The sequence below is a fragment of the Cyprinus carpio genome, chromosome B17 (assembly GCF_018340385.1).
Source record: "Cyprinus carpio isolate SPL01 chromosome B17, ASM1834038v1, whole genome shotgun sequence".
In the NCBI taxonomy this organism is placed as follows: Eukaryota; Metazoa; Chordata; class Actinopteri; order Cypriniformes; family Cyprinidae; genus Cyprinus; species Cyprinus carpio.
The window spans coordinates 19,760,552-19,784,954 of record NC_056613.1 but is presented as its reverse complement, the minus strand read 5'-3'; the positions used below and the strand labels follow the sequence as shown (position 1 = coordinate 19,784,954).

Below are 24,403 nucleotides of genomic sequence, written 5' to 3'. Positions count from 1 at the left end.
CTGGTCATTAGCTGGTCCAAGATGGTCTAGATTAGTCTTGTGTTTTTTACTGTCAGCATAAACTTGGGACCAGGTTGCAGCTTATTCTGACAAAGAAATAAACAACCTGCCTGTTTAAATGGAAGGAGACCATGTGACTGACATGTATATTGACCAACTACAATAATAGGCTGACACGATAAAAATTGATCAGATAATAATTCTTTTTTGTTGTAATTATTGTTGTTGTTAATTGCGTAAAACATTTTAACAAAATTAATAAAAAAAAATATGATTTAATTACAATTAATCACAATTAAAACCATTAATTGTAAACCTTATTATAAATAATCCTAGAGCTTATAAACAAAGTATATTTTACATAATACTTCTTTAATGACATCTCTTTACCAAGTATGTAATATTGAGGTATGAACTGATCTGGATGCCGAGTATGATATATAGTGAGTCATTAAAGAAATGTATGGCCACCATTTTAAACATTTTAATTGGTTTATTGTTTAAACTTCTTTAGTGGTTTTACATTTTTGTTTTCCCCATTCATATTATTCCTAAAACTGGCTTGACCACCTTAATCTGTATTTTTTCAGCAGGGCGGTGTAACTACAGGAAACGTTATCTACATAGAGAATCAAAACTTTGAAGTTTCCGACGATTATCTGAGTAGATCAACCGTGCCATTTCTGAACAAATTCACGGCTTGATGATTCTAGAAACAGCAGATGTCAGACAGACAGAATGCCATCTTTCTGTGCCAGTCGCTCGCTCACTCACTCTCTCCCCAAGGCACCCACACACACTTCCAAAGGCAAGTGTTTGGGAAGGCAAGAGAGTGAGCATTCTCAGACGGTGTTTGTGAACCACATTTCTCTCTCAGACAGTGATGTCACCCTTTTGGGGAGTAGATAAGAAGAAGGACTGATTAGTAAGTGTATGTGTGCATCTAATCTAGAACATTCCCACCCTGAGCTAATCGCAACTCCTTTCCGAAAGTTTCAAAATGTGAACTAACTTTGACCACACCAAGGAATTTCACAGTTTTATGCATCTCGTAAAGTACCAAGCAAATGTGTTGCTAAAGATAGTTTAGTTTTTTTGTTGCGCTTCTCTGCTGTGTTTGCCGTTAAGTTTGTTTACTCTTTTAATTCGCAGCTTTTTCACTTTTGCATTGAAGCACACATTAAAATTAGGATGTGTTGATCAACAAGTGAATATGCGAATATGTTGTTGAAACGCAACAAAACAGCAGCCACCCTGCCATGTTTGCGCATGGTAGATTTACTTTGTCATTAGTGATATTTTTAGTCCCATAATTAGCTTTGTGCATCTTCACACATGAACTGGCGCACTTGTCAGTCCCCATTCATACAGCCCCACTGCTACGAGCCCCATCATTACGTTAATGTTTACCCAGAGAGGGGTTGTCATGGAGAAGGGCATGATTGGCGGTTTGCGCTAGCTTTTCAACCTAGGGATAGAAGGGCGATGTAATAGAGGTTACGAGTGCTATTTCGATCCTCTTCTCAGCGTCGAGAGGTTGATTGTGTTGTCGTCGCTTAAGCAGTTAGCATTAGGATTAGCTCTGTAAACAGTAGCATGTTGTTCTGCCTCAAATGATGCATGGAAGAACAATGCACACTCTTTCAGAAGACAAGCGTGGATTAGGAAACATGTCACTCTGAAGGAAATTCTTAAACAGCTGTTCATTCTTTTGAGAAATTATAAGCCTTGAAACCACATTTTTACCAAGCTCAGCCAGTAAATGACATAACTTTTTAGTTTAACCGCTAGCGTAAACATAACACTGTGGCCCGGCGAGAAGCATGGGCATCTCTTTTTCTCTTTTCAGAGAAAGCATCGTCGGAAGAGCAAAGTGATTTTAAGGTAGGGCTCGAATAGGAGTCACTGAGGGGCCATTCAAATAACGTGTGCAGTGTAAAGCCTACGATGATTGACGGGCCCCGTAGGCACTATGCTCTCCCTTTTATACTCGGCTCTTATTTATGTCTGCTCCAACACAGCGGCCGCTATCTTTCACTGATAAAAAATGGGAAAGCATGCACACAAAGGCGCCGTCTTTTTTGTTTTGTTTCTCGACAACTTAGCCATGATTTGCAGGTGTTGTGCTGTTGTAGTGATTTGCATGTCCAGAGCAGTGGCGGGTCTTGGCAGCACAAGGCGCAACTGTGGAGCGGCACGTTATCACATTATTTAGTCTGCCTCTCGGCAGCTGCAGCCAAAACAAGCTAGCCTGCAGCATGAGGGAGGGCTGAAAAACACCGGGAGGCAGCTCCTGTTGGGCTGTAGGACAGGAAGAGAAAAGAAATGCTGGACTGAGTCCTTCTAGAGAGGCGTTCTCCCACCTAACACAGAAAAAAAGGATCTCAAGCATCTAAGAGGATGATAACCACAATCTCCTCGGCCTTCGAAATCTATTTCTTCTTCATGGTTCAGATTGTTTTCTCCCTTCCCGTAGTGAGAAACTAACCTTGCATCTGAATGTGTCTAAGCCCCTACTATACAACAGGTGGAAAACAGTATGTGAAATGAATATTTTGCCCAAATTCACAGTATTCCTTAAACGGTTCACTCTTAAAAATAAAGGTTAAAATAAGGTAGAACCTTTATTATCTATGGAACATTTTCATTCCACAAAAGGTTCTTTATGAAGGTACCCAGATGACCTACCACAGATTCATACTATATAGAATATAGTAGTGAACTTCATTCCTCATCCAGTGTAGTACCTACTGAGACAGTATGTGATTTATGACTCACCTAAGATAGTTGTTTCACAGCAGAATATGGATTTTGAAATTTTAGTTCACTAAGCTACAAGCTACTTTAACTAGTTCTATTATGAGGGTTAGGGTTAGGGTCGGTTAAGGTTAGGGTTACCCATGGTAATGGATATGGCAATGTTCATGTTTTTGGTCTTAGTGGAATAGACCTGCTATGCTGCTGAATTGCTGCTGCTGTTAGTTGTTGCTGTTGTAGATTACTGCTACTGCAAATCAAGTTCAGGAACTTGCTACTGCCAATACATACACCGAAACAGTGCTGGAGGTGCAGGTGGAGCTGGGGAAGGTGGAGGGTTTCAGAGGAACTCTGAAAGCATGCTGCAAAATGCTCTAGTAAATGCTAACCGATTATTTAAATGTAAAGCAGCATGCTCATTGGCTGCGTACAGTATTCAGCATGAACCAATCAGCTTGTGCCAAGTACAGTAGTTTAACGCTGTGAATATCATCAGTTTGCGTTAAAAACCCATCAGCCTGTGCCATCTAGAGTTTTATGACAGAACTTGGCATCTCAACTACAGTTAAGCTATACCTTTGAAAAAACTATGTTACAAGCTACTGCAAGTACACACAAAAAAATCTGATTATTCAAATAAATCATTGAATTTACTTTTAAATAAGCGTATTATTGATACACTGATGGAAAAACTATATAAACCATCACAGAAATTCTAATGGTTTTCTCTACAGATACCATTAAACTATTAACCATTAAAATCATTCAAAATTGTTTCCTGTAGTATGTTTTGGGACGTATTCTATTAGGATTTAGTGGTTTTTAAAAAAATCACAGAAAGAAGGCAACAAATAACTAGTAGAGACCCACGGGGACTGTTACAGTTTCCATTAAAACCAATATCATTCCCACCACAACTATTAGCATATAAGCATGCTAACACTTATTCAGAATTAAGCAGTCGGCCCACCCTGATGAGTGGTATTGTGGACTAAGCCTCATTTCACATGCAAACAGCAGGTTAGCCAATCATAACAGAGGTCATTTGCATATAGAAATCTTTAATATACACAATAGCAAAAATAACTTGTTTAAAGGTGCTAGCTTGGTAATCTTGCTAGCTTCCACCATTTTGCTGCTATCAACCACACACCCTTTACCAAAAACCCTCACAAAGGTATCCTTTTAAAAGATGTCAACAACCCCAACCCACAAAATATATCACAGGCAGATTGGCTAGTTTTCTGGCCAAAAAAGCTGAGGCTGCCCCCTTGACTCTTATTTTGCTGTTTGCAGAGCCACTGGCAGTCACAGAGACAGGCATGATTGCTCAAGATGCCTATTTCATTGATATCAATCAGGTAGTAGGGCAGTGTAGAATTCCAAAATACAGCACTTTTTATTCTAAAGGACAGAAGGGAGGAGGAAAATGGTCATATGAAACTAAATTACAACAGTTTTGGTGCATGAAACCTGAACTAACAATAAAAGTGGGGGACTTCAGGGGGAAATATAAAATGCTACTAAAGTATACAATATGACTCCTTTAAAAACCCAGCGAGACTAGGTTTGTGGTGCCTGGATCGAAGTTGAAAGACTGCCTGTGATTCTTCTGCTACGTTACATTTAGTGCACACTGGTCCGTGTTTAACCATGACCTCAAGCAGGAGGAATCTGCACAAGTACAAGTTTGCGACTGGAGGTGGGAGATTATGTAAATCCTCCACGTTAAGGTTAGCAGATTTTGAACGGTAATAGATGTTGTTATTTTAGGTTGCACTTCAGTGCTCTGTTCAGGAACTGTGAGACTGAGATGTGGAGGTGTTTTAATCTCCAGATGGAGAATTTCATTACTGCCTCTTCACAATCCTGTCAAACTCTTAGAGTTAAATATAAATGGGCTCTTTTCCTCCTGCTTCAGATGGCCTTTGTGTAATAAGAAAGACTCTGTGTGTGTATGTGTGTGCGATTCTGTATCTCTGTTTTCAGAAAGCCATATGAGAACACAGGTAGTAGCCATTCTTAATTTGTACTCATACAGATGTGTGGATGGTTGGGCAGTCATATAGATTACATAGTTGACTTCTGTCACTTACCTCATCTCATACAGACCCTGTTAGTGCCGTCATACACTCTAACAATTCAGGTGGGGCCAGTTAACAGCTGTTGGCCTCAAGGCCTTGGAGGGGAGGGGACCTGTTGGATCAGTCTTGAGGCAAAGAAAACTAGGCTTTGGCGTCTCAGGGTACTGTTTCCATGGTTACCATTCTCTTCCACTAATTTACACTGAGGTGTGGTGTTTCGAGACGAGAGAAAGAATCTCCTCCACTCGAATTTTGAATTAGATGATGCTTGTACATGATCCTGTAAATAATTAAAATATCAGCAAGATGTAATCTTCAGACTTTTAGATGTTCTGCACTGATTTTTTGGAGGAAAATCTAAGGAATTCTATAAAATACATTTTAAAATGGTAAATTCATGGTGCATGCTGAAAAATAAGTGCCCACAATAAAGAAAAAAAAAATATGTCAGGTATATGTTGGTATACATGTTGTTATATGTCATGTGGTGTAACCCTCAAGCAAAAATGAATAACATATTTTTTCTAGCACGTCATTATTATTATTAATAAAAAAATATCAGTAAGTTTTCTAGGTGGTAAAACTACACAACATTTTACAACTGGAACTAACCTTGCCATGTCATAAAAAGCTCAAATTATCATATTTTTAAAATGTATGACCATGACACATTAATGAGGGCCTGCAGTTTTTTCCCCTGGGTATTTGTGCAGATTGGTTGTACCACATGACATTACAGACATAAATTTAAACATTTGTAATATATACATTTATATGTATATATACATTTAATATTTGTAATATGTTTTAATTTTTTTTCATACCACCTCACTGCTTGTAATTATACAGAGCTATGTTAATATTTTGATTTTAACAATTGAGAACATATTCATTAAGGATTTTGAATTCAGCAGTTGATAATAAATTCACCATTAAACAGTATTCAGTTGATTTTTTTGTATACATTTCATATTTAATATATTATTTAAACCAATGGAAATTAAAGTAAACACAACTTTGTATAATTTTCTTGGCACAACATGTGCAGATGCCTTCAAGGCCGCAGCTGGGGTTTGCGGGGCCCTGGTGCAGGTTGTACCCATGGGCCCTGGTTGAAATTTTGTAAATAGCACAAATAAATAAAAATTAAACAATTAAACAATGTTTTCGTTTTTTCAAGTTTGTAGGTGTTCAGGTACAGAAACCGAATAATCAAATCTAAAATAGCATTGCATAGTCTTCACTGTATAAATTACAAGTGTACTCAGATGAGTTCTTTCGCTTCTTGTGCTCGAATGCTTTAAACTCTTTTGAATGTTTAAATTGACAAGGCTTAGAAACACGTGCAGTTGAAAAGCTTTCGTGACAACATGCAGCAGGGGCCCGTCAACTGTTATGTGTCTCTTTTTAGGCTGAAAATGAACCAGGGCCACACACATAAGCACAGCCCTGGGCCTCTATAATCGTCACAGTCTTTCACCCCACTAGTGACAGGCCTGAGGCTGGAAGTTTAACACACTAGTGTAAAATGTGCTCAGACTCAAATCTTCAGACTAAGAATATAATAAAAGAAACTGCCAAATCAAATTTTTTTTGTACCTTTTCTTAGTTCCTTTCATTTAAAGGTGTTGCAGAGAGAGAGAAAAAGAGAAATGTTCACACACCTTTGACACAAAAGGCCAAATAGTGCGACTTTCACAAGAGATGGCTGGTGTGAAGTAGATTTTAAAGGTGTTTTAAAGTGTTTTTAATGTCATATTTCATTTATTCTGGGTCCAAGAAGCTTGGTGACTTTTTTCTTGGTATCATTCATCTTTGTGTTTCTGAAGGTGCCAATAAAGACTTGAGAGGAACTGGTGCAGAACTGCAGATACTAGAGTCTCCAACTGGTCTTGAACTCACTGATATATTTGTGTTATTTATACATTATTCTTGGGCTAATACAGCTCCTTCACCCTTCAACTCAGTCAAAACACAACAGTTTAGCCGTTTGGAGGTGAAGAACATGCGGAAATGAGCCCCACTCCATTCTGGAACAACCCTGGCCATCTCCCAAGAAGTTCTTTCAGAAAGTTTACTGAGACTTTGAATCAGCATTTTCTTTCCTGACAGAGTCGTTACAGGATTACAGCTCCAGGAGGAAATTCTGAATATTAAACAGAATTCATTCAAGCTCGTTCTCCCTACACAACGCCCAATCCCTAATGCCAGAGGATTCCGGAATAAGTCCAAGTCAAAGACTTTTCCATAAAACTATGAAGGAATTTGCTGCAGTTGTGTAATCCTTTGTGATGGGTAAAGTCCCAAATCAAGGCAGCCAGTGGGTTGAGAAATGGAGCCACCAGCTCAAGCCTGACAAACTTTGCATATTTGTTCAACAACCAGCTTGTCCTGCTGTGGTGAGAGAGGGATAAGCCCTAGAGCAGACACCAGCTTCGGCCAGCTGTTTACACACCACCAGCACTTATGATTTGCCCTTCAAAAACAGAAATGCAGCAGGAAAGCCAGATTCTCCCTTTTGCTGTTTCTCTGCAGGGTTTCGTCTTCTTCTGTGAGGTCATAACAGCCAGCAAAACAAGTGGGGGCGAGCTCGCTATCTGCTCTCCTACAAATCTTTCACAGCATCCAGACAGCTTGGGTCAGGCTTTATCTTGAAAACTTATGAGATGCAGCAGGGGTTTAAACATAAATCGTTTTACATAAACACTGACATTCAGTGAGACAAAACAAAGAAACCTTCTCTTACCATGTCAGAGTCACCTCTAAAAGACCCAACACTGAGGCTAATTTGTACAAATTCACGTACATATTTTGTGAAAATATAATATGTTATAGTTATAGTATAGTTGCGCAATTCTTATGAATTTGTACGAATGACCTACATGTTAACCCCACCCCTAAACCTACCCGACATTGGGGTTTAGACAAATCGTATAAAATCGTACGAGTGAGGTCGTACAAATTCATACGAATTAGCCACCTCATAAAATACGCATGAATTGGTCGTGAGATAGCGTTGCACAAAACGGAGTTCCAAGTAAACGTATGAGGGAAGTGTGTTCATATATTGTTGCAATCCCAATGCAAAGTGTATATAAAGAGCTCTTTCACTCTTTCCACCACCCCAGCACTATTTATTTCTATAATTAGGTCCAGAGGGGTGTTTTAGAGCTTGAGTCAAGTCTCAAGCGTTAGCCCCTTCATTGCAGAAATCAAGCCAATCCTGTTTACCCTTATTGCTTGCATAGAATGTATGAATGCGAACTTAAGCATTTAGATTTTTTTTAATGATAATGTTTGTAAGCCTTGGTTTATTGGGTAGGGAATATGTTGGATAGGGGAATTTGGGTAGGGAATGGGCAGGATAGGATAGTTAATTGAGTTGGGAATAGGAAAAATAATAATGGTAGGATATGGTTTGAGGGAAAGGGAGTTTGGTTAGTATAGAGGTTAGTGCAGAGAATTGGCTGGGGAATTGATAGTATAGGGTAGTGAGCAGTTTTGTGGAAACTACTTAACTGTTGCTAGATACAAGCAACTTATAATTTAAAGTAGTTCAAGGGATAGTTAGGGATAGTCATCTTCATGTTGTTCCAGACATTTTTTATGTTTATTTCTTGGCACAGAATAATGTGGATCTTTAATTAGGATTAAAATTCAAATGACAAATATCTAAATGTGCAAGGATTCAAAAGAATTCCCGTTTTTTTTTTTTGTTTGTTTGTTTTGTTTTTTATTAAATGATTCACTGTTTACAAGGATTTAAAAAAAAAAAACTTATAATTTCTAACCAATTTAATGGTTGCAAGGGTTTCAAAGAATCAGTAAATCGTTTTTGTAGCGATTTGACATTCACAAGTACTCAAAAGTATTAGTAAATCATTTTTTAACTAATTAACTGTTTGCAGAGAATCAATGAATAGTTTTTTTATATAAACTGTTTTATATATATATATATATATATATATATATATATATATATATATATATATATATATATATATATATATATTTATATATATATATTTGCCAATTCTTCGCAGACTGATTCAGAAAAATTGCTGGAACTTTCAAACATGAGAGTAAGATATTTTATAAGATATTTTAAATTATGTTCAAATACTTATTTGATTATTACTTTTAAGATTGTTTGTCTTGCTTCCCAAGACATGTAGGAAATATTGATATATAGCTCTTGGTAATAAGTAATTTGTTGTAATATCTTCGCGATCTTGGATTTTACATTAAAAGCTTATGACCTCTTGATAACCTACTATTCCTCAGCTAATTGCCCAGATAGCACACATCTAATGCCTTCTGTTCCTGAAAGTGTGTGATAAACAATTAAGCATGTTTTATTTCATTAATAACAGATCTGAATCCTTCTGCTCATCCTTCTGGCTTACTATATCATTAAGATCATACAACACAGACGATACCTGTTAACACAAGACACTTGACATATTACACACATAAAGAGCTATCCTTTAATAGACATCTCAACTCCACCTGTACAGCTCCTTTTAGCATCCGATTTCTTTACAGCTCTCTAATGGCAGGGGGTTATTTCTTTTATTACTTTTAAAAAGTTTTTTCTTTTGCGCATTGATTTTAAGCAGCTCCTTCCAATTAGTTGCCGCTCTCACAAGCGGTAGCAGTCACCCAGAGGAGAGTGACAGACCCAGGCTGATGGAACAAAAAAAGCTTTGATTAGAAAACTGAGCAAATTCATACAGTCCTCTGTGAAGCCTGTCTAGTGTGACAACCTCACAGTTGCCATACCAGATTATTAGGTAATTCACTGAGCCTGTACTAATTAACTAAATTATTCACTGGAATTAAAAACGCTGTGCACAGCATTTGGCCGATGTTTCAACAGTTAAGCGTGCAGAGATCAATTCTTACTTGGCTCTGGGTGCTTTTTGTTGGCTTCAGGTTTCTAATAATTTCTCTTTTAATGGATTGCTTTGATAATCTATCACTCTTTCGTTTGATAGGATTTTATGGAATGTTCCAAGGCCTCTTGTTTGTCATCAGCAGAGAGTTCCTTCAGACGACTTAGTTCTGTCAAATATGTTGTGATCAGAGGTGTTTTCAAGGACGTGTTTGGCGTCATTCAGCATAAGCACAAGGAGGGGAAGTGACACACATTCCCTGAATAAAACAGAAATCTTGGTATTGAAACCAAATAATTACTGTCACTGATTAAAAAATAAGTAGGTTTATATATATATCTTTCAGTAATTCGCAAAACAAGATGTTTATCTAATTTATAAAGACTACATTAAAACTAATAATTTATCAGCTAATTTTTCATAAGAAAAAAGGCCTATACAAAATGTTTAATCTTATTTTTTTCTTGCTAATTAAATTTTTTTGAAGGACAATAAGAAGGATTTTTTTTATTATTAAGCAAGGATATTTTGATGAACAGTGATAGCAAAGACTTATATTGTTACAAAATATTTAAATCTTGAATAAATGCTGTCCTTTTTAACTTTTTATTCATTAGAGAACCTTGAATAAAATATCACAAGTTCCAAAAACATATTAAGCAGCACACACATCTGTTTTCAACATTGATTAAAAAAAATCAGCATATTAGAATGATTTCTGAAAGATCATGTCACACTGAAGGCTAGAGTAATGGCTGATGAAAATTAAGGACACGACTTTTTTGCGGTTTAGTGTGCTTTTTTAGAGGTGTTAATTCTTTGTTTGGAGTTCTCTTTCACAGCCACTGTAATCTGTATTTTATTTTATCTTTTTTTTTTTGTAACAACTGCATTAACATAAGTCCTCAGAGTTTGAACACATATAAAGAAACCTTCATTAAGCTTTATTTTGGAGCAAAAAGCAGACTGGTCTCATGTACACAAGTGTAGGCATTATAATGCATGAGCTGAAAGGGGAATTTGGTACCTAAGGGTTGCCATGGTGACCAGTGAGCATCAATTCCACAGCTATCTGAAACTCAACTGCTAAAAGCTCTCTTGGACACAAATGCACACCATTAGGTCCCTGCGTACCCCATAACTAACTATTCTTCTTGGCCCTGTCATCAAGACCCTATTTGTTTTGTTGTGCTGTCAGTCATATATCCGACAACCTCTAATGCACTGCATCCGGATTACTGTGTTTTGCAGAGACAAAACAGGCCTGCACTTTCAACGGAGTGGAGTACCATGATGGGGACATGTTCAGGATGGACGCCTGTCGCTTCTGCCGCTGTCAGGGTGGGGTGTCCGTGTGCTTTACAGCCCAGTGCGGCGTCCTCCACTGCGAACGCTACTACGTCCCTGACGGAGAGTGTTGTCCTGTCTGTGAAGGTTAGAAAGAGAAAATATTCCTGTTCTTCATAAACTGCTTGTCAAGAGCGTATAGCAGGCATGTGTGCACCTTTCTCCAAATGATATCAAGCTGTCTTTAGCGTCAGCCTTGTGCCTTAGGGCCTGTTTTGCATTTGCTGTTGATGCTCTGCCTGTAATTTTAATGAATAGTGTCATCCAGGTCCAAAACTAGATTCCAAAGCAATTATAGCATGACTAGTTTTATACCTTCTCTGAATATATTGTGCTTTTTGCATTACATGATGTGGAAGATTCTGTCGACTGGACATTGAAATTGCAGGATAAATTCTTTGTGTGCTTGCGTTCTTCCAGTTCAGGGAGCATCCAGGGCTAATTAGTTCAGGGAAACTGTTCATTGTTTTATTTTGTAGACAACCTGTAATAGGCTGCCAGGGAGCATGTAATTTCGATTGCTATGCTTCTCTCGTGGGTAGGTTTTGTTGTCCAATACATTACTGCTTGGAATTACCTTGCTACATTTTCCGCTCATGTTATATTTATCAGATTGTGGTCATGTTGAAATTAGTTTGCGAATGATTTTGCTGTTATGTAGTTAATTAAAGTGAAACTCCCCCACTCCCCTGTAGCTTTCCTCCTGAGAGTTTTACTGCTGTGAATTAAACAAATGAAATTGGCCAACTAAAGTTAAGACGGCTCACAGTAAATGTAAGGCTGTATGATTCCATATGCTGACTCATAGGCAGTCTTGGCTTATGAAGGAGGTAAATCATTTTAATCAACCACTTAGAACAGTGATTCTCAACCTTTTTGGGGCAACACCAATATTCAAAGACCCCAGGACATTCAAGATGCACCGGTTGAACCACTGATGTCAAATGGACTATTTTAATGATGTCCTTACTACCTTTCTTGGCCTTGAATGTGATAGTTATGTTGCTTGCTGTCTGTGCAGGGTCAGAAAGCTCTTGCATTTCATCAAAAATATCTTAATTTGTGTTCTGAAGATAAACAAAGGACTTACAGGTTTGGAACGACATGAGGGGGAGTTATTAATGACAGAATTTTCATTTTAGGGTGAGCTATCCCGTTAAACTATGAAATATGATGAATTTTGTTTAGACTTATTGTAATTTTTGTTTTGTCTTATATTCAAACATTTTAAGGTATTTTTCGGGACAACCACCAATTTGACATTAGTAAAATTTCACAGACAAAAAAAATGTGCACAGCTCACTCAAAAGTCACTTTTAAACCTAGCAGCGTTCTGTTGGTCAGTGTGGCATATTTGCATGATCAACTTAAACCCAAAGCAAAATCTCATATGGAGAAAATTCCTGTTGCCATTATAAAAAAGCTTGACCATAAAAAGGCTGAAAACAAAAACCTTTAGAAATAATACTTTGCTGTTTAAAATTTATTTGTTGTCTCATTCCTAATATATGTTGTTTTCTTTTATTGTAATTCTGTTAGTGTATAACACTAACCCTGCTGGGAAAGAAAATCATCTTGAGCAGGTAACTGGAAAATGGTAAAACATGGAACATAATAAAGCTCCGGCAGTGTGAATGAACAAAATTGTGCAATCTCAGAGCGGTACAGGAACAGAAATATTCCAGAATCTCTATGTATAGGACATCATTATCTGGTCCAAACTTGTCCAAGCTGATCATTAAATGGTCTAAGCTGGTCATTAGCTACTATATGCTGGTATTAGCTAGTCCAGACTAGTATTTAGTTAGTCCAGATTGGTTCCAGCTGGTCATTAGCTGGTCCAAATAAGTCATTAGATGATCTAAATTGGTCATTAGCTGGTCCAAGCTGGTTATTAGCTTGTGCAAAATTGTAGACCATCCTGAACCAACAACAAACCCCCCACCAGTTTCTTTTACAAAGTTAAGGTGTTCAGAAACTGAAACAGAAATCTGCTATGTTCTAAAACAGCTTAAACTGACTTTTTTCAGCAGGGTACATTTTGCAAGATGTCAGTACTAATGTGTGGCAGCTATCATCATCTTGTCTTTCTGTTCTCTTAACTTCCTCTGTACAGACCCCATCTACCCAGTGCTCAATTTAGCCGGCTGCTATGTGAATGGGCAGATCCTAGCTCACGGAGACCATTGGCGTGAGGACGACTGTACCTTCTGCCAGTGTGTGAGTGGAGAGGCCCACTGTGTGGCAGCTGCCTGTGGCCACAGCTGTCAAAGTCCTGTCACTGTTCCCGGAGAGTGCTGCCCTGTGTGTGAAGGTAAGAACAGAAGCACTTTATGGATGCGGGTTGAAATTGTGTTGGATTGAGCATATTATTCTCGGACAAAAAACACACTCTGTGCCAGCACATGAACACAGATAATTATAGTTATGCATTGTTATGAAATGTGTCCATTCGCAATTGTTACGCAGATTTAGTATGCATTGCAATCTCTGCGTTTCATAAAAGCCACTATAGCCAGTATAAACTAACTTCTTCCATAGTCAGTTTCTGGATCACCTACTCTAATGGTGGATGCCTTGTTGATTCATTCTACACTCACATGCTGTTATTTTTTTAAATAAGTAGGTATTTTATAAGAATCTTTAAGTAGCTATTGTGATATGATGACAGTTCTTATTGACTAAATCTAGCAGGGCAGTACCCTTGTACCCCTTTTATTTATATATATATATATATATATATATATATATATATATTATATATATATATATAATATATATATATATATATATATATATATATATATATATATATATATAAAATTTTTTTTTTTTTTTTTTTTTTTTTTTTTGTTTGTTTGTTTAGTCACAGTCAACAGTCTCAGTCTTTATTAATAAATTAGTTTTTCAAATCTGTGCTAAATACATTAAACTGTATTGTATATATTTTATTTTCGGATTAATCTTGCATTATTAAGGCATTAACATTAGTCAGTTATAGGAATTATTAAACAGAAAGATTACAAGAATATCTGTACTGTTTACTGCTGAAGCCGTCTCTATTTTCTGTGACGTTGCAGCAGTCAAATAGGAGCTTTCAGAAAATGTTAGTTTACAATGTGGTAATTACAAGTTCTACAAGGACATAAATGCTTTTTACAAGACACAGAATCTTGTAATTACGGTAATTCAGACTGGGGATAGCAACCTCAAAAATGCATTATCACAATAAATCTTTTTTTACATAGAAAAGTCTAGTAAAAGTGTTTTGTTTTTTCAGTAACAAAAATATATTATACATATTTTACATATTTCAGATTTTATATAATAATAATAATATTTGTAATCATATAAATATAATATTTAATAATATTTTTTTCTATATTTTACAAAAATGTATTTTACATACCTTTTCTAAATAAAATGTGAGTGGAGCTTGCACTCACTACACAAAACTACTATCATAATGCTTAGAAAGCACACTTCTACAATGTTAAAGATTTCTAGGTTGTTGCTTGGGTAATGCTAGACAGTTGCTAATGTGTTCTGAGTGGCTATTAGCAGAGTTGCATTACAATATTGCATTACTCCATAAAAAGAAACTTATTGTGTTACTTAGTTACTCTTATGGAAAGTTATGCACTACGTTACTTCTGTTACTTGAAAATAGTAATCTGATTACATAGCTCATGCTACTTGTAAGGTGTTACCCTCTACACTGGCTAGAGGGAGTGCCTTGCAATGCAGTTGCTAGGGTACTCTACAGTAGGTGATCTCTAGATTGTTGTTTACTGGCCCAAATCAATTGGTTTCTATCATATTCTAGTCATTTCAATGCGATTAAATTTTTTTTACACCCAAATAAACGGCCAGACAAAAGGGTCAGAGAACAGACACTTAACACTAATTATGAGCATTAATTCAATGTTGTAGTCAAAAACAGTATAAGTAGGTTGAGTCTAAGACCCAGTCCAAATGCTCCAAAGTCCAAATGGCACATTTTGCGTGAACTTGTTGTCTTGTGGACTTACAATGGCTGATGTATATGTGTGTCCACAAGACTGTAGTACAGGAATGTCCAAACCTGTTCCTGGAGGGCCACTATCCTACAAAGTTTAACACCAGTCCTAATTAAACATACCTGAACCAGCTAATCAAGGTCTTCAGGCTGACTAGAAACTTCCAGGCAAGTGTGTTGGAGCTGGTTGGAGCTAAACTCTGCAAGACATTGTTCCTCCAGGAATATGCTTGGACACCCCAACTGTAGGGTGTCCCATTCATCATTTTTGGTTGCAGAAGGGTGCTCTTTGTGCACTTTGGCAGATCTGAGGAGAGCTCCACAGCAGACTTCTACCTGATAGTCAAAGCAGCATCACATCACAAAAGTGTGGAATCATAAGATGGCCACAAGGGCTTAGGATGCCATTTGGGACAGGGCTTAAATATGCATTTATTTGCCTACAATGTGATGAGGACATCACTGTGATTTTTTCGAACTGCTTTAATGAAACAAACCACCATCAGACTAAAATAAACTGGAATTCTCAAGACTAGTGTCTATGTGTGTGAGCAAACACTTTCTTTCTTCATTTCCTCTCAATGTTCTGTAGCACTCAGTGTGTTTTTGAGTTTCAATTCCAGTCACATACAGTATGTGTGAATAATCTACTAGTCTGAGAGCAATGCAGGCAGTTGCTTACCTGGATCCCCCAGCAACCCACTTCCAGCACAACCCAAACATGTCCATCGCCTCATATCTCAGGTCTATCGTGTTGTGTCTCCTTTACTGTCATGCAACACTGCACCGAAACCATTCCTGTGGATTTCCCTCCATTAGACCTTGCTCCCTACCCTCACCAGCAGTGGAATATCATATCCCGCCTGTCAGTGTGTTTTTCATACTACTCACAGATCTGTAGCGGTTACCCCTGGGACTTCCACTCCCACTGCAGCTGGCTAGGTTTTCCCCTCGGTGTTTGTTGCGTGTTTTGTATCTCATCACAAGCTTTGATTAAGCACCGCGAGGTATGAACGTGCACCTCGGTATGCAGGAATGCAGGTCGGTTCGCCGGGGCGTGGATAACATTTTTGTAGAGAAGGTTTCTAAAAGAGCATTATTTCAGACATGGGAAGAAGCGAGTGGCAGTTATGTCGGATAATGAATTTCTCCCGGGATTGGCTGTGTGTAGACCGATGACATCATCCTTTTGAAAAGAGCTGGTGAATATAGATTTTCTCACGTAGCTGTTCGCCGTCTAGATTTTCAAATACTTGTAGTCTTGGGATCACCGGGAATAGAAAACTTGTTCAGAGCGATTAACAATCTTATCAGGCCATCCTAAATGCCAGACTGACAATATGTGTGGAGGAGGTTATGAAAAATCGTACTAAACAACCACAGCTTTTTTTGTGGCTGTGGGGGCGAGGCTCCACCAACTGTCATGTTGGTTATGATCAATGCCGTTCCAGTGGAATTGAGTCACACCGGGGGTAATAGGATTCCTGTCTGTCTCATCTACCCTCTGCACCTTCACCCTCCATCCAATTAAAGATCCAAGCAAATGAAGCATCCTTCTCTTGCTCTGGCTCTGTATATTGAGAGAAAACAACACCTGGAGTGCTTCATCTCATAGTGGTGCTGGATAATAGTGAAGGCAAGCGTTACTATTACTGTGGCTGACACTCAGGGTTAGGGATGTCAACAAATATGCTACGGACATGAGTGCTTCATTTGCTTCATTGCTGTTTGTTTATTTATTGTTGTTCTTGTTTTTATTGTTGTTATTATTTAGCCGCTTAGCAACTATTTGACAATACCCTATCATTGTGGCACGAGTTTTGCGAGTTTGTGTCACACTAATATGAATGCTGTGCATCTGAATGGGGATATAAAAGGTCTGATTAGTGGCCCGTAAGTCTTGAGGTTGTTTGAGCTAGTTGAGGTAGTGAGAGAGAAAGGAGAAGAGAGCAGTATATGGACAGAGAGTGACAGCAGCTTGTCTGCAGACCTGCACAGAGCAGCAAGCTCACATTCACCCCTTTTCAATTAATCTTTCATACGCCTTTCGGCCTGTGAAGCAATTAGAGGTTTAGATGGGTCTGCCTGACCGTGGAGAGCACTCACGTCAGTACTGAGGTGAAGTGAGGAGGTAGTGCACTATGGCTTTCCATACAAAGTTCTATACACACAATACCTCCGCTGCATTGCAAACCACATCTCTAATACAGTGCTCTCTCTTTATGTGAATTCTCTCTCTCTTCGCTCTATCTCCGGGCGGTGCAGAGGTAGATCAAAGGCACTGTGTGTGCCTGCTCATCATCACCGACTGCAGTGAAAGGTTAAGCACAGATAGACTACATGAATGTGGAAAAATTCAAACGGTTTCGAAATCCTCTCACTGTGATGCCAAGGTGACTAACTGCTTAGTGCTTCATATGAATTCATTACTCCGTATTTTGCTAGTCGGCTGGTGTAGCTTAGCAGTTAAAGGGATAGTTAAACTAGAAATGAAAATTCCATCACTTACTCACCTTTGGGTCACTGAAACTCATACCGAAATATTACTTCCATAGAGCATAACTTCTTACAGAAATCTTACTTCCATGGAGCATAATGTCTCCAGAAAGAAAATAGGTTTAGCAGATTGTCTCAAAACATAAAGGCAGTCGATGGGCATATTTACACATTCTAACACAGTGCACAAAATAAGTTATTTTGTACAATCTCTTAGCATTTTCATGTAGTAAAAGTACCTGTCAAGCTTCCTGTGATGACAGACTGAAATGTAAATAATTAAACTCTACTCTTTTAATGCCATGACACACCAAAACGACATCAAAGAACTAGTGGCAACAAAAGCGGACTATAGTGTCGCCTTATGTTGACTCTGTCTGGGCCAAAATGTTGTACTTGAACAGTGCAAAGACAACATCAAACAAGGCCGTAGATTCTGTGCCTATGTGGGAAAGTAAATAACTCTCCATACCACTAGGTATTTTAAAAAAATTAGGTAACCCTTTATTTCGATAGTCCACTTTAGACATTCTACTAACAGTAAGTAACTTTGCAACTACATGTCAACTAGCAGTTAGTAGAGTATTAGTAGACTGTCTGCTTTATATCTTCTAACACTTTCTTTGTCAACTTATTGTCAACTTATAATAACCCTAAACCTACCCCTAACCCTACCCTAACAGTCTACTCTGAGAGTTAGGAGACATGTAGTTGCAAATTAATGAGAATTAGTTGACATGTAGTTGACATGTAGTTACAAAGTTACTTATAGGTAGTAGAATGTCTAAAGTGTACTATCGAAGTAAAGTGTAACCAATATATATATATATATATATATATATATATATATATATATATATATATATATATATATATATATATATATATATATATAATATATACATATACTGATATATTAGTGGTGGGCATAGATTAATTTTTTTAATCTAGATTAATCTCACTGTAATCTTGGAATTAATCTAGATTAATCTAGATTAAAATGGCTCATTTGAATTCTGCCGAAGGCATTCAAATTATGTTCAATAAGATGTACTTGTTAGTAATGATAGAGCTGTGCTGCACTCAAACATAGTGGTTTGACGACGACTCTTCCCCTGCCCTACATTGCTTGGCCCGGCATCTTCCGCATTACCTAAGGGATGCTTTGCGTTCAGGTGGTACTTGAGACTGGAAGAACTCCTACAGTAAACTATTTCCGCATTGCACAAGTTGCAAACAACCTTACGCCTGTTTCACACATACTCCCTCTGCAGTGCGTATGCGTTGCATTTATTTATTTTTTTACGCACCCATGTTAACGGATTCCAACGTTCACGCGGTTGTGGTCCGTCAGTGCGTTCCAGGAGCGGTGCGTCTGCAGCAGTGCAGCGAAAATTAACATGGATTAACACGGAAATTCAGTAATTTCACAATGAATGAATACTAATTAAAGGCTTCTGTTTTATACATGCAACACATGGGTTTTTGGCTAGGTTTAAAACAAGAAAAAGAGCACCTTTAGATAAACGAGGCCAACATGATATAGGCCTATGCACTTTAATGGAAGCAGAAAAACAAAGTTCATTAAGAACCGTGCGATTGCGTGTAATAAAGATTTAAATGCAAAAGGGACGAGAGTCGACTGTTTCTGTCAGTGGTGCTTTAATTTTAAATATTTATATATAGAATTTATATATAGAATAATGAACAAATGTTGTGTTTGTGGACTAAACAGCCGCGGATCAGTAGCGGACTGCAAACGCGTCCTGTGTGAAAGCACTATGAGTCCGTGCTGCTTCTGCACCACATACACACGGATTGCATACGCACTGCAGACGGAGTATGTGTGAAACAGGCGTGAGTCTTGTTGAGGTTTTTTTTGGGGAAGCTTGGTAATTTCACAGTAGGCATACACACAGGTTCGAAGACTCGTTCTCGCCCCCTACAGTGCAGTTCGTCTAGGTATACATCCGCGCTGAACTATCACGGTGAAAGTCATCATAGCTTGAGTAGTATAGGCCCAGCTCCCAACCCAACTTTGAGAATACATTAGCGGCGATATTTTTTTTTATCGCCCGATAAGAGTCTCACGTTAACGCAGCACGTTAACGCCGATAACGGCCCACCACTAATATATATATATATTATATATATATATATATATATATATATATATATATATATATATATATATATATATATATATATACAGGTGCTTCTAAATAAATTGGAATGTCGAGGAAAATTTCATTTATTTCAGTAATTCAACTCAAATTGTGAAACTCAATGCACACAGACTGAAGTGGTTTAAGTCTTTGGTTCTTTTAATTGTGATGATTTTGGATCACATTTAACAAAAACCCACCAATTCACTATCTCAAAAAATTAGAATACTCCATAAGACCAAAAAAAAACAAACAGTTTTAGTGAATTTTTGGCTTCTGGAAAGTATGTTAATTTACTGTACATGTACTCAATACTTGGTAGGGGCTCCTTTTGCTTTAATTACAGCCTCAATTTGGCATGGCATGGGGGTGATCAGTTTGTGGTCCTGCTGAGTTGGTATGGAAACCCAAGTTTCTTTGACAGTGGACTTCAGTTCATTTGAATTTTTTTGGTCTCTTGTTTCTCATTTTCCTCTTGACAGTTGATACAGATTATATTTTGTGTTGGGTTCTGATGAGTTTGCTAGCCAGTCAAGCACACAAACACCATGGTCATTTAACCAACTTTTGGTGCTTTTGGCAGTGTGGGAAGGTGCCAAATCCTGCTGGAAAATGAAATCAGCATCTTCAAAAAGCTGGTCAGCAGAAGGAAGCATGAAGTGCGCCTAAATTTCTTGGTAAACAGGTGCAGTGACTTTGGTTTTCAGAAAAACACAATGGACCAACACCAGCAGATGACATTGCACCCCAAAATCATCACAGACTGTGGAAACTTAACACTGGACTTCAAGCAACTTGGGCTGAGCTTCTCCACCTTTACTTCAGACTCTAGGACCTTGGTTTCCAAATGAAATACAAAACTTGCTCTCATCTGAAAAGAGGACTTTGAACCACTGGGCAACAGTCCAGTTCTTCTTCTCCTTAGCCCAGGTAAGACGCCTCTGACATTGTCTGTGGTTCAGGAGTGGCTTAACAAGAGGAATACGACAACTGTAGCCAAATTCCTTGACACGTCTGTGTGTGGTGGCTCTTGATGCCTTGACCCCAGCCTCAGTCCATTCCTTGTGAAGTTCACTCAAATTCTTGAATTGATTTTGCTTGACAATCCTCATAAGGCTGCGGTTCTCTCAGATGGTTGTGCATCTTTTTTTTCCACACTTTTTCCTTCCATTCAACTTTCTGTTGACATGCTTGGATACAGCACTCTGTGAACAGCCAGCTTCTTTGGCAATGAATGTTTGTGGCTTACCCTCCTTGCGAAGGGTGTCAATGATTGTCTTCTGGACAACTGTCAGATCAGCAGTCTTCCCCATGATTGTGTAGCCTAGTGAACCAAACTGAGAGACCATTTTGAAGGCTCAGGAAACCTTTGCAGGTGTTTTGAGTTGATTAGCTGATTGGCATGTCACCATATTCTTATTTGTTGAGATAGTGAATTGGTGGGTTTTTGTTAAATGTTAGCCAAAATAATCACAATTAAAATAACCAAAGACTTAAACTACTTCAGTCTTTGTGCACTGAATTTATTTAATACACAAATTTGAGTTAAATTACTGAAATAAATGAACTTTTCCACGACATTCTAATTTATTGAGATGCACCTGTTTATTGCTGCAGTAAAAGTATTAAGTACTCATTTTCAATTTTACTTTGGTAAATTTTTTTAAGTATTTTTGATTTTTAATGTACTTAAGTGTTAAAAGTAAAAAGTACCAAATGATGAATGTTTAATAATTTTAAACATTTTATATACTCTTATCCTCTTGCAAAAAATACATGTCATACATTGTTTACTACTGATAATTACTTTGTAAGTGTGAAAACAAAAATATGTTGGAAAAATGTTAGCACTTTAAGAAAAATGTTATTCAAACATAGTACTTTTACATCATTTGAAAGTGCTACAGCGGTGGGGTTGATGCATTTGCATTATTGTAACATTATGCTGAGTTTAAATAAAACCTACCCTATTATACACAAATATGGACATGTCTACGTTCAAGTGTATTTCAGGCAGTTGCTAAAGGAACACTCCACTTTTTTGAAAATAGTTGAGTCATATCGTTTTCGAGTCCATTCAGCCGATCTCCAGGTCATATTACGCAGTGCCTGAAAATAGGCTTATTGGAAGTTACCTAGCTCCACTGAAGCTCTGAGGATCTCCTATTCATTTCTCATTTTGAGTCAGATTTGTGATTTCAGTGAACTGTTAACTGGATACTCACTCTGACCAGATCATTTGAATCAGTAAGTTGTAGACTCGAGAATGGCTGCAATCCGCTCAATCCAATTGCAAATTAATCATCCAGTGTGATTTGTGATCCGATTCAATAAGTTCATTGAAAAGAATCAGCGCGTTCATTAATCGGACACCGCTATCGCATCTCATAGTACATGACGATTTCTCCAGTTCAAAATAACAAGGAATGACATGTTTTTATGAAATGTAGTGGAGTAAAAAGTACAATATTATGATTTGTACGGACACTGAACTAGTGCCAGCACTCAACAACAATCAGTCATTGGCCAATTGTCAATTTTATTTATAAGTCGTAACTCAGACAAACCTATCGCTTCAGAAGACTTGGAATATAGTGTTTGAGATGATATGGACCACTTTTAATGAACTTTTGATGTGTTTTATTTACAATTGTTAGTGAGCTATTCCTTTAAATATCTGGAATGGTTGCCAAAAGGTTGCAGGTTTGAATTCAGCAAAGAGCCATTCATTAAGCATTACAGTTGAGCCCTTGTGCAAGGCTCTAAGTTGCTCCAGGGCTACTTTCACTGTAATAAATATATAAAATGTTGCTCTGGATAAAAGCAATTCAGCTCAGTGTCAGTAGGGAGCAGTAGTAGCACTAAAGTGTTGATATATATTTGGGCATCCATTCTCCACGGCCACAGTGTAATCTAGGATCTTTAAATAGATGTTCCAGGTTCAATCCAAGTTTCTGAAAGCATAATTGGCCTCAAGTCAATAAATAAAGACTACATTTTTAGGCTCAATTTGTTAGACAAAAAAGTTTAGTAATGCACTTGATATGAATGTCTGTCTCACACTGTGGAATGTTAAAAGCATAAATAGGCAGCTAATGTTTTTCTTAAAATGCTCAACAGATTCTTCAGAACAAAAATGTGAGATATTTGAGCTATAAAAAGTTCTCAAAATTGTTCTTTGAATGGTGGTACTACTGTTTTATGTGATTGGATGAGAGTGGATTACTCTCTTTTGGCTTTATGATGCAAAACTTTCTGGGTTTATTGTCTTCACATGCTCATCAAAAGTGTTGAATTGGATATAAGGCATAAACAATGTCAATAAATGATTTTGTGACACTAGTCTCATGATAATGTAAGGTTTGTGTAATGGGGCAATTAAAAAAAAAAGTGCATTACATACTTTATTTGCTTGTTTTTACAAACTGAGTTTCTAATCATAGAATGCAACTAGTTTTGAACCCAGAACTTTAAGTACTAATTTAAGGATTACAGTCACTAAATCTGTTCGATTCTATTTGTGTACAGAAAGACTCATACGCCATGGAGAACAACAGTTTAGTGTGGCCGTGACTACACAAAAGTCGTACAGACAGTCCTGTTTTTGTTACCTTGGTGGTTCCTTTTATAACAAAGCCTGTCTCGAGTGTCGGCAGCCTTGTGACAGCAGTTCTGAATAGAACTGTTACTTCATCCAAGGATGAACTCTTTTTTTTTTTTCTTGATGGGTAAAGCAGAGAAATAGACTTATGCATTCATCAGAGCCATATGTGGCCCTATTACAAGATGGGAAATGGGGAAATAAAAGGCAGCTGTAATGATGCCTGATATCCCCCTCGACAGAGGTCTTAAATAGGCCTACCTGATGGCAAGGTCTAGAGAACTCTGCTCTCACTGGCGCCTCACATTTACATGTGGCATGTTACATGCAGCTGTTTGGGAAAGTGATGGACACATTCCGGAGCCGTTTCCCATCACTCTTCATTTTATGCTACATTAGTACTGAAGGTCCAGTTAGTAAGATATTCAGGTTAAAAATTGAAGAATTTTTCATCCTTTTTAGTCTGTATGTATGTTAATTACCAGCTGTAAAGCATTACTGATTACACATTTGAGGTAATATAATCAAACTACTTTTGGATTACTTTTAGATTACTCTTAACCTAACTCGTTTACCACATTGATTTAAAAGTTGTGTACCATTAATCTAATTACAGTTTAATCTAATTACAAGTACTTCATTTTTGTAAACCGTTTAAGTAGTCCAGATAACATGTGATCAGTTACTGTCAGTAACTATATACATATATAGGCCACGACTTCCCAATATCAATTGAATAATCATTTGACAGCACTAATATATATATATATATATATATATATAATGCATTAACGTGTTAACGTTGAAGTTTAATTATTGTGTTTTATTTTTATTTATGTGTGTTTATTTATATATATTAATTGGCGCTGATTTAATTCTCAAAACATAAATATCTTTCAAATCTTTACTATGTTTGTATTCTTAGTTCATATAATATTTAATCACTTTTTCAGAATCTACAAATTCTAGTTAGTATGCCTTTATATAATTTTATTAATTATCAGACCAGAAGTTACTGTTGTATAATGTTGAATATATTG

At 37.3% G+C, this 24,403-nt stretch overlaps 1 protein-coding gene across 2 annotated transcripts in view; it reads left to right on the top strand.

Moving 5' to 3' along the window:
• crim1 (cysteine rich transmembrane BMP regulator 1 (chordin-like)) overlaps positions 1-24,403 on the top strand; it is a 133,046-nt gene that overhangs the window by 87,451 nt on the left and 21,192 nt on the right. For both annotated transcript variants that reach the window (XM_042742700.1, XM_042742699.1), the window contains exons 6-7: positions 10,988-11,170; positions 13,200-13,397. In XM_042742700.1, the coding sequence (XP_042598634.1) occupies positions 10,988-11,170; positions 13,200-13,397 (381 nt within the window). The remainder of the gene's footprint in view (positions 1-10,987; positions 11,171-13,199; positions 13,398-24,403) is intronic.